At 42.9% G+C, this 11,331-nt stretch overlaps 2 protein-coding genes and 1 long non-coding RNA gene across 4 annotated transcripts; 2 read left to right on the forward strand and 1 right to left on the reverse strand.

The window, feature by feature from the left end:
* The first annotated feature begins 551 nt into the window (after positions 1 to 551).
* On the forward strand, positions 552 to 2,636 carry LOC104583456 (pentatricopeptide repeat-containing protein At3g02490, mitochondrial). The gene has a single exon (XM_010235691.3). It carries the CDS (start codon positions 665 to 667, stop codon positions 2,453 to 2,455), a length of 1,791 nt encoding a protein of 596 aa, XP_010233993.1. The 5' UTR covers positions 552 to 664; the 3' UTR covers positions 2,456 to 2,636.
* A 320-nt stretch (positions 2,637 to 2,956) lies between these two features.
* On the reverse strand, positions 2,957 to 9,976 carry LOC100827787 (C2 and GRAM domain-containing protein At1g03370). Of its 2 annotated transcripts, none has more exons than XM_010235692.3 (10): positions 9,471 to 9,976; positions 7,557 to 8,927; positions 7,066 to 7,248; positions 6,708 to 6,988; positions 6,510 to 6,626; positions 5,807 to 6,069; positions 4,098 to 4,263; positions 3,728 to 4,000; positions 3,433 to 3,625; positions 2,957 to 3,283 (listed from the first exon to the last, which is right to left on the reverse strand). In XM_010235692.3, the coding sequence occupies exons 1-10, from the start codon at positions 9,862 to 9,864 to the stop codon at positions 3,273 to 3,275; spliced, it is 3,252 nt and encodes a 1,083-aa protein (XP_010233994.1). In that variant the 5' UTR covers positions 9,865 to 9,976; the 3' UTR covers positions 2,957 to 3,272. The 2 variants fall into 2 exon arrangements, with proteins under 2 accessions (XP_010233994.1, XP_003571080.1); XM_003571032.4 differs by having other exon boundaries at positions 3,387 to 3,625.
* On the forward strand, positions 3,619 to 4,556 carry LOC112271775. The gene is made up of 2 exons (XR_002965172.1): positions 3,619 to 3,798; positions 3,927 to 4,556. It is a non-coding gene; the product is annotated as an uncharacterized LOC112271775 (long non-coding RNA).
* Positions 9,977 to 11,331: the final 1,355 nt, after the last annotated feature.

An 11,331-nucleotide genomic window follows, 5' to 3' on the forward strand; every position in this document is an offset into this window, starting at 1 on the left:
TACTCGAAGATGTGTGGGTGGTTTGCATACGTTGATCCAAAAGTTTAGAAATAGTACAGCCGAGGTAATAGGAACTCTGCATCAGAATTGTAGTTTTGCACAACATAAATTGAATGAAAAAAATGTTTAAAATGTAAGATAATTATTTTGAAACAAAATCTCCGTTCTTGAGCGTAAGATATTCTAACTTTGTTCCAAGTCAACTTCTTAAAATTTGACCAAATTTATAAAAATTTGCGATATCATATTTATAGATTTAATCAAACTTTAATAAATTTAATTAAGAACAAAACTAGAATACTTCATGAGTGCTACTCCCTCCGTCCCATATTAAGTGACTCAAATTTGTCCAAATATGAATGTATTATTCCTAAAAACGTTTAGATAAATATAATATAAAGTCATTTAATATGAGACGGAGTGAGTATTTAGGAACGGAGGTGTTAATTTTATTTTTTAAAGGTGGAACGGATGTGTTATTTTTATTTTTATTTTTATTTTGAGAAACAGATGAATTAGTAGAGGGAAACCACTGGAGGAGGAAATGGGGAAAGCCCATCCTTGTTCTCCGTCACAAACGCCCAAACCGGAAATGGGCCAACCCTAAACCCCCATTTCATTTCCAAACCCTCTTCCCTCCTCCTGCGCCGCCGCCGCCACCACCATGCTCCGCGCCGTCCTCAACTCCGGCGACCTCCGCCGTCGCCTCCCCTCCCTCCTCCCCCACTGCCGCCCAATGTCCGGATCTTCCATCGCCGCCATCTTCTCACAGCCATCCCCGCCCGCGGATCCCGCCGCGGCGATCCAGTCAGCCGGCCTCGACCTCTCCCACCCCAACACGATCCCCGCCCTCCTTGTCCACCCGGACCTCGCCTCCAACTACCCCGCCGCCTCCAGCTTCTTCTCCTGGGCCGCCTCCCACCCCAAAGCCGCCGTACTCAACTCCAAGTGCTTCAACTCCATGCTGCAGCTCGCGGCCGCCAACGGCGACGCCGACCACTTCTGGTCACTCGTCTCCTCGATGCGGTCCAAGGGCTACGGCGTCTCGAAGACCACCCTCGAGGCCGCCACGGAGAGCTTTCGCTCTAAGAACATGGCCAAGGACGCCGACATGATCCGGGCGGCCTTTGCCGCGCACGCCAGGAACGCCGCCGCGGCAGAGGCGTGCAAGATTCTCCGGTCAGATGCCGACGAGTCATCCAAGCTGGACAAGTTGAATGAGTTAGGCGTTGAGGTGACTGATGAGCTGGTGGCATCGGTGGTGGAGAAGGTTGGGCAGTTCCCACGGCAGGCGATGGTGTTCTTTGCGTGGGTGGAGCAGACGGCTGGGGCAGGGATCGGTTGGGGAAAGGTTTACAATGCGTTGGCAAAGATCATTGGCCGGGAGGATTGCATCGAGGAGTTTCGGGAGGTCCTGCAGAAGATGAGTAGTAAGAAGCTTGGGATGGATAAGGAGGTGTATGTCACTCTCGTTGATAGATTCCTCAAGAGGAAGATGGTTTTTGATGCGGTGGACTTGTTCCGGTTCGCGATGGGAGGGACGGAGAAGCCATCGACTGAGGACTTCTTGTTCTTATTGAAGAAGCTTGTCGTGAGTGAGGATATGGATCTGAAGTTGTTGATGAGAGTTGTACGGATCTATCAGAAGGCGGGGAATGAGGTGAAGTGTTCTGTATTTGATGCTGTCATCAAGTCATTGAGAAGTGTTGGGAAGCTCGGGGAGAGTGGTAGGGTGTTGAAGGCCATGGAGGAAGGTGGTTTTGCACCAGATAGCGCTGTGCATGGGAAAGCTGTTCTTGCAATGTGTGATGCTGGGGAACTGGAAAAAGCACGCGAACATTTGGCTCGTGTGGAAAAATCAGGGTATAAGTTGGATCCACGTGTATGGGCTGCTTTAGTTCAGAAGTATTCTCTTGGCAATGATGTTGATATGGCAGTTTCATGCTTCCCTGAAATGCTGGAAAGAAGAAGCGGCAATCAGGTTGGTTGTGCCCTTGAGGTGCTTGTTTATGGACTATGCAAGAAGAAAGAAGCAAAGGAAGCATTCAAAGTTCTGAAGAACCTGGTGTCAGAAAAGGCTGTGGTTCCTTGGCAAACTACCTACAAGTATTTGATCCACAAGTTGATCCGCCAAGGCCATCTGAAAGAAGCATTTGACGTGCTAGGTTTAATGAAAGATAATGGCTTTCCTCCTTTTATTGACCCATTTCTTGCACACATTTCGAAGTCCGGGACCGTGGAGGATGCCCTGGGTCTGCTAAAGGCAATGTCTTCAAAGGAGTTCCCATCAAGAACAGTTTACATGCGCATGTTTCAAGGTTTCTTCAGAGAGGGGAGGCATGAAATTGCGCAACAGCTACTCTCTGTATCTCCTGGAAGTGTCCGAAACCACGCAGATGTTCTCAATCTCTTCTATAAGAAAAAGCTGGAAGAATCTGCTGCAGTAGCTTTGTAGACCATTCATGTGTGGATGAACCGAAATGGTAACACCCATGTTCTGAGTGGCATTTTGAATTTTTCTTTGGCTTTGTAATTGGCATTTGAGCCAGAATCAGAAGGTTGGATGGCCAAAAACTTCTTTGCTGAAATGCCTGTGTGATCCTCTAAAAATAAACATCATTCTTTTTGTTTCTCTCTGCCCTGGAGTTTCGTGCTGTTTGTGCCACATGTTTATATGATTCATGTAGACATTCCCATTTGGCAATAGTGCTAATTTAAACGATTGGCAAGTAGCAACATTGGAGGATTCAGTTTCCAGCAGTTCCCTCATTGAAATGATCGCTCAATTGGTATTATCTGTGTGCTCTCAGCTTGATGTCACACTAACCATCTGGTACATCTCGGTGTACATGTAAAATTGTAAATTCCCTAAGCTCTGTACAGTAATAATGACCGGCGTGGATGTACAGAGTACAGTTGTGGCAAGCACATTAGATGGTCGGTAACATCACAAGGCTCGGGTGAAAATACTATATTCGATTTCTGTAATCTTGTGGTATAATTTTGATTGTGTATATACATTTCTGTTTGAGTTCCTGTCAAGGCAATATTGGATTAATCAGATGTTTGAGGAGAAGCATATCTGTGGCTATCATCTATTCACATACGCTGGTCATCTGTGGAAAAACTGGGCCGGCAGCCAGAGGTCAAGCAGGCAACGGTGCTGATGCTCCGAGCTAATGATCATCTCGACAGGAGCCAAACTTCCGTGTCTTCTCTTAATCTAGTTGGACAGTAAAATCATCAATCTACTCGGTTCTCTTGCATCAATGTTAACCCCCACCTGGAACAGCATTCGAAGAAGTACAGTCAGCAATGAAGTCAATCACATTAGTTTTCATCAGAGCAGAAGCATTTCTGTCAAACTGAGCCCAGGTTCATCTCACCAATTTGCTGCAGGGCGGAATCGATCTAGTGTGCTGAAGGGGATACCTTTTCTTGATGTAAGCTCCTTTTCCACTTCCAGGAACATCTCCTTCAGCCTGTTGGCAGAATTTGACATGACATTCTTCGTGGCCTTCTTTTGATGCCTAGTGCCCTTCAACCAGACAATCCCTAGCATTACCTGAATGCTGCAGGAGTTTGGTTTCAAGGCCGTGCTCATCATATGGTACTTGAGCTGGATCTGCAATTTTGAAAGAGAAAAAAAATGTCATGATCCTGTGATTTGAGGTTAAACATGGAAGCATTTCATCAGACTCGGCATTGGTTATATAGGTATTCTCACACTCGTGTAATCTTCATGTAGGACGCCTTGGAGGGTCATCACCTCCTCAAGGACCCACCCCTCTCTATTCTGTAAGTTATATTTTTGTTGTGTGGTTGTTGCTTCTCCTCCATATTTGGATGAACTTTTGTCAAATCTAAAGCTGATCTGTCGTTGGTATATGTTTCGGTTTACCGGTTCCCATTCTGTTGGTGAATAGTCAGCACAACCAGCTTTCTGCATCACCTTCTGCTCCAATGGACCTCCAGAGAACATCTCCATCAAGGCATTCACCTGTGAATACATAATTCAAGAAATTTAAACAGATGTTTCCGCAAGTGATTATACAAGGTTCCAGACATGAGTTTATTGACAGGAGAGCAAGACTCACATCGACCGAAAGAACTGCTGTGTAGACTTCTGTCATTTTTACGTCTTCGTTGCCCAACAGAGAACCTTCGTCAGAGGCGAGCTGTTTCGGTTCAGGTTCTTTGTCATTCACCTCTCCCTTTTGTTCTAGGCCTGATAACCGCATTTTCCAGAGTGCCATAATAATTCTGCCAGATATCAGCTTGATATATCATCAATCATTTGATAAGAGAAGCTCATGGCGAATTGTAATTGAAGAATGGGAGTCAAGTTGATGTTTAGCTCAAGGTATTATTTGTTTGTGTGCAGTATTTTTCGTTCAATAAAAATTAGTAATAGTTCTAATAAAAGGAAACGTATAATTATTTGCCTCCAGTATTTTTGTTCAATGAAAATGTACCTAGGATGACCTCATACCAATTACTCTCTCCATCCAGAAATTTAGATTGTCGTCAGAAGCATGCAGTCAACCTTTTTGAAACTTCAACTACTGATATGTGTGAAGATACAAAGATTCACTGTGTGAATGATTTGTCTTGCAAAATCCTGTATTATGTTTTCCATTCTAGCTTTGTCTTTTCATACCATGTCATGGTCAGAAATGGCAGTCAAAATCTAGCATTGGAGACTGCAAAAAGTCACAACTACCTACATTTCTAAATGGACCTACAAAGTTCCTTCTCTCAAATATTTCTCCAATCATGGATACAAAAAGTAGCTTTGTATAACAACATTTGAGAGGATTCTCCAATCATGGAAACTTGCATGGCATGTAAAGGTTTAGAGATAACTTAAAATGCCTTCACCAAGGAATCAAGAGGCTTTTTTTTTGGAAGAGGAAGATTTATTATTCTTCTGGCTTGTGCACCAAGATCATGCATACAACCCCAATCAAAAAGCATCTGACTGGCTGATGGACAAGAATATGTGCCTATGTGGTCATGCAACGTACAAACCAAGGTCTACAGAACAATCCTTACCCTAGGTAGACCCTTTCCCTTCCAGTGGGAACTGGGAAATGGTAACAAAATGTGCAGTTTAACCACTTCGTTTACAAATGTAAATTGTTAATCAAACAGTCACCAATCTGCTTCAGACAATATGCTCATTTGTCTCAAACAGTCAGGGAAACTCTAGCAGGCAGTTACTGCTAGGAGGCGTAGCCCTGTGTTGGGCTTCGGATATGCAAATAACGTGCAAAAGCTTGAGACATGAGCAATTTTACTTTAAAAAGAAATACTATAGATGACCTAACTTTGGTTTGTTTTTAAGAAGGTGACTCCCAAAATGAAAGACTATGAAAATCAATATGAGAAGAAAATTTAACGGGCTTTATACAGAAGGGGACTCGGTATTTGATTTTGGATTGTAGGCTGTTAAATCATGTTGGACCAGAAGGCAGCACCAACTGTACAGTAATATTCGAAACTACATAATGAAATTATTCCAAATTTCTTTTTTGTGACATCTTTTTTTAGGATTTGTTTTGTATGTTATTTTGATGTATGTTGGATAGGTGATTTTGGGAACACTTCGTCAGGAGTTCAACATACCAGACTCCCTAAAGCATTTGTGGAAATCCCTACTTTTTTTGCGGAGTGGTAGTCCCTACTTGAAGTAATAATCAAACTATTAGCATGTAATCATCTAAATTTAAAATGTATTTAGGGTTCACTATCTCACGGAATTTGGCAGATCCAAAAGAAGTAAAAATGGTGGAAGGAGAAGCACCTATGAGCATCATTGAAGGAAACAAATGTTTGGAAATGGAACTTCAGTCTTCCTTGAGGATCCTGTGTTTTGGCGCCATGCCTAGCTTCTAGACCTCTGTCCTTCTGGAGGATGATCATCAAGGATGGACTCCCAACTGTTGATAGTGAAGGTGGAACAACCTGGATATCATCAATGTCTTCCCAAAGAAAGAAAAACTTGGTTTTCCGCCCAAAGATATTGGAATAAAATCCAATTATCCTTGGTGAAAGAAAGAGGCGGCCCTGCGAAAAACACTAACAATTTCAGTTCTTGATTGATTTTACCTAAAACATTGATGCAGAAAGATAGCAACAAATGAGTCATAGATTGTGGGCACTTCTAGTGTGCAATAGGTCATTAACAATCGCATGGCAGTGACACTGATTCGCCATGAACCATGGTATGCATTTTCCCCTTCTCCTTTATGGAACGAAATAAGGCTCTACTGAACCAAATTTTGCATGTACTGCGTTGAAGGCAGTAACTATTGATTTCATATACGCTAGGCTATAGCTGTATACTGGAATTAAAACTTAAAGGAGAAAAGATACTCAAAAGGCATGTATCAGGTATTACAAGACGAAATTCAGCAGTTATGGGCAGAACACCACATCACTTGTACACGTGAAGAAATAATTCAACGCCAACTCAATATAATAAAGAAACAGTGAACTCTAATTACCTGAAGTGGCATTTTCCTTTTCAGGTGACAGGTGAAATCATCGATAAGAAATTCTTCTGTGGGGAGGCTAAAGAGCTTACAAAATGATGAATTTGTCTGGGCAGACCGCAAATGCATCTGAACATTCAGTCATATGCAACTTCAGTAAATGCCTTGTGCTGAAAATGGCATTAAAATCAAATGCTGGCTAACTCATACCTTCTTACCAACTTCTTTCCCCATCTTTTCCAGATAATTCATAACAACTTCAGTCCCCCGCGAGTTGTTCAAGAAGATTCTTACATGTAACTTGGGCTCAGATCCTTGGGCAAACCTTCCATCGAGTGGAAGCCACATGTCACCCAAATCTGTCAAATTGTTTTTGACAAAATTTACTTCTGTGCGACCAATGGTAGTTTCATCAGACGGTCCATCTGAATCATGCACAACCACGTCCAACCTTGATGGAGGATCATCCATCGCATCAAATTCAAATATCTCTAGACAGTTGAAAATATCAAGTATCAGCAAATGCTCTGACAAGGTCATAAGGATGAAAATGAAAAAAGAAACGTACCATTCCATTTTGGCTCTGATGTCCGGAATTTAACTGAGCTAGTTTTTCTCTTTCCATTACACATAAAAACTACATAAGGGTCAGGCAACCCAGGCGTGCCTGCACCTACTATTCCACTTCCCTCAATAAGCGCAACAGTCAGCAACCAACCATCACCATGAGCTTTGACCCCATGATCACTGCCTAATATTCAAAGAACAAAAAGGTGTGCATGTGCTTATTGTTTATCCCCAAAGGAAAGGAGTAGAGAATTTAGAGTAGCAGTGAAGGGAATGAGAGTAGTATAGTTCTTAAGATGGATAAACTGTGCTTTATAACGATCTCCAAACCTAAAGTAATTATGTGAAAGAGTAGGTAGAGTCGTAGAGATGGATAGGGAAAGTAGTGAAATTCGAAGGAAACATAATATTCACATCATCCTGGGTAGGAAAGTGCATCTATCAAAACATAAATACATATGCACTGCTTTTGTAACAAAGAGAAATAATTACCACGTTGTTTCCAGGCATGCAAAAAACGTCGACCCACTTTGAAGATATTCTGCCCCTGAAGGATCAAAATAGCACAAAATACAACCTCCCCAATAGAATCTGGCAGGTCAATACCAAAATATTCAAGCCCCATATTATTGGACTTTGCCAGACGAAGATGTGCAATGCCATACACTGCTACAGTGAAAGAGAATATGAATGCAAAACTCCCAAGGAAACGAGCTACCAGCTTCCAGTTTGATTGATCATGTGTCTGCAGTGAAGCTAGAATCTTGTCTTTGCTTGAGTTAGCATCATCAAGCTCAACAACTTTAATTTTCTGGGAAAGCACTTCAGTAAACTGTGCATATCCTTCTCTGAGGCCTTGTTTTGCCCCATTCTCGATCATTCCTTTCAACATTGTACTCTGAACAAAGTTCAGACGCCAACTTATTGTAAGTTGTGAGGTTTGTTCTTTAGATGGCAACTGGGGACCTGGTATGATACAGTACAATATCTCCACCTTGAAACAATTACCACAGGGAACATCAGGAGTGCTAACACAAGAAAGGACAGCAAACGAGTTTCCAGCTGCCTTCAAGTATGTCTGCTCCTCTGTAGCTTTAACAGATTTAACTAATTTACTTGCAGCTTTTGTGTAAGTTAATGTTCTTTTCAAACAATTCTCACTATTCTCAAGTTTCCATGGATCATTTTGAAGCCCACTTAGTCCTTGAACTTCTGCAACTGCTGGCCAGAAATCTGAATTTGCAGAAAACAGCATGGTATTCAATTCAGTTGGCGCAATAGCGTAAGATTGGTCCACTAGAATACCACCAGGCAAGTTTCCTGGCATTCCACAACCTTGATCTTTAGACTCCATAGTTCTCAGTAGCTCATGCAGACCAACCTCAGGTGTGCTGTTCTTGCCATTTTCACAAAATTCAGAATTAATTTCTGTTTCTTGAAAGTGATCCATGGGCTCAGGTTCTGATGTGAAAGAAGATGCAGTATCAGCACCTTTCCGGAAGTACCGAGACAAGACCTCCACTACTGATGATGCATTAGCAGCATCAGCATCATCTTCTTCAGGTTCCAAAAGAACAGCTTGTTGTGTGCTGCCACAGGGTTGGCTCTCTATGCTGCTAGTGCCTTTTTGGTCTGTGATTCTCTGGATCAACTGATCCCCACCACTTCGGTATAATGCGTGATCCATGCTGGCAGAGGATGAGAGACCCAGGCTGCTAGGGACAGCTGATAAGGATGAGGCACTAGTTTCAATTGACCTACTTGAGCTGCAAGGTGTATCATTGATAAGTTGCATCAGAATGTTTTGTGATTCATTCGAGTGACCTTCCCTGACCGATAAGTATATCCTCAGGCAAATTTCACCTGAAAAATGAAATTAATAATTCTTAGTTTCAGTGTGAGCTACATTTACGTTCCAGTGAGTTTCAATTGACCCTAGCAATGGTGCTTTTTGTGAATAATAACCGACGCCTTTGAGTGTACAAATTCAGTTAAGTTTTAGCCGATACAAATTTCAATTAATTAAGAATTATTACTCTTAAAATAGAAAAACTTGACTATGGACAACACTATCTTGAGGTGTTATGAAAACGCCATCTGAACAAATCTTCATGAGCTTAATTCATCAGCTTCCATTTTTCCTATGTAAATTTCTAGGGCATATACGTCTAAATGTTGCAAAAGTTTTATCCGAGAAAGTCCCTATTTCTAAATCCCGCGTGGCCAATTTGAACAGCTAGCCCAGAAATCAAAGTTCTACGCTCAATTTGATAGCTTAACTACATGTCCCCTGCCTAAATTTCTGATACCGAACGCATCAGATTCCGGAACATCGAAGGCAAACAAACAAGGGCAGGCTCGCAAAAACGTAAAGCATGAACGAATTCGGTGGGAGCATATACGCACCGCGCCTCTTCCTACTGAACTTCCTGGTCTTGGGCTGGAGCTCGTACCAGGCGGTGCCGAGCGAGTGGTCCTCCGTCTCCAGGATGGCGGAGAGCGGCACCTTGACCCGGCCCAGGAAGTCGGTGCTGAAGTACCTGTCCTCGTTGAGCACGGAGACGACGAGCTCCTCGGCGACGTCGGCGACGAGGAAGCCGAACTCCTCGTCCCACAGCGGGCTGAGGCTGCGCTTGACCACCGTCGTCTTGGCCCGCCGCCGCCCGAGCTGCAGCCGCACGTAGGGGTCGCTGGAGCCGTTGAGGTAGATGGCCGGGAGCCCCCGCGCCTCCAGCACGTGCACACACAGCCGCATCGGCGCGCTCCGCTGGCCCGGCTCCAGGCGCGACACCGCGCCCATCACGGGGGCCGCTGCCGGAGGAGGCCTTGGAGGAGGAGAAGAGAGAGAATAGGGAGGTCAAAGACGGGGGGAGGAGAGCAATGGCGGATTGGCGATCTCGTGGCTTCCTCCTCCGTCGAATTGGGGATTTGGATGAGAGAGAGAAGGAGAGGGTTGCCCGCGACCGTTTGAATTGGAGCGGCATTTGTCTCGTGGCGGTTTGGGGCCTCGAGATTCGTGCGGGAGTCTCGTGCCGGTTTGATCTACGGACGGGGCTTGGCACCTGCGCAACACGTGTGAGCTGCTCCGATCTTTTCGGGCTGCCTCTGGTTAGGGATAACTGCCCCCTAATTCGGATAAACTATTAAGCAAGTTACTGATAAAATCAGCATCTCGTTGCTATTTGGGGAACATGCTCGGATCTGGGTTTGGAACGGGGATTCCTGGAAAGATTACTTCCTTTGTTTCTAAATTTGTGTACATTTAGAGTTGTCTTAAGTCAAACTTTGAATATCTAGTCAAAAAAATAGTCACAAATTTTTTGACCAACTTTGTTAAAAAAACATCAACATATGCAACACCGAACTAGTATCATTAGAACTATTATTAAGTATGTTTTCATATTGTATTTGTTTGGTATTACATATTTTGTTATTTTTATCTTAAAATTTTGTTAATTTTATCTTAAAGATTGGTCAAAATTGATGAAGTTTGATTTAAGAAAATCCTAAATGTATAGACATTTAGAAACCAAGGGGGTATTTGCATACGAAGGCTATCTTCAAAAGTCGGTGATTTTCGGTCTCCTAGTTCTATCTTAAACGTTGCATTAACTCTGCACGCGGGTAACGTCACTTCGTATATCATGCTTGTTAATAATGCAAAGAATGTGTATGGACGTCGTCACACAAGCAGCGGTTAATTTTTGGCGGGAGACATATCGTTCTTTTCTTGTGAGGAAAAAAATAACGATTTCCGCCAAAAATAAACCGCCGTTTGTGCAAACTGGAGGCTGCGAGACAAGTTAGGATTCCAACCAAAATATTTGAAAGGGGTAACTAGTGATCTAGGCTGACAGAATTCAATGAAAAATTTGTCGTCTCGAGCAACCTCTGTTTAGTGAAAACTTATAATTTTAGTAATTAGATATCAAATAAATGGATAAAAAAAAGATGAAACCTCTAATAGCTAAACATATTTCATGAAAATCCCTCATGATTAGAGGTGTGTAGGGTGATTTTCATAAAATGCAGATTTTTACCTGATACAATTTTAATGCATTGGCCATGTAGACCAAGGCATAACCTGGGCGAGGCTTCACAAAGCCTGACACTGAAACCCCAAACCCGACCCAGCCTGAAACCCGGAAAACCAGACTTTGTCTTACTAAAAAAATAGTAATTCAATCATGTTCAGGTTAAAAATCGGTTTTTATTCCTGTTTTTCAAAAATATTTATTACTCCGGGCTTTTTTCAGGCTTTCAGCCG

The sequence above is a fragment of the Brachypodium distachyon genome, chromosome 3 (genome assembly GCF_000005505.3).
Source record: "Brachypodium distachyon strain Bd21 chromosome 3, Brachypodium_distachyon_v3.0, whole genome shotgun sequence".
In the NCBI taxonomy this organism is placed as follows: domain Eukaryota; kingdom Viridiplantae; phylum Streptophyta; class Magnoliopsida; order Poales; family Poaceae; genus Brachypodium; species Brachypodium distachyon.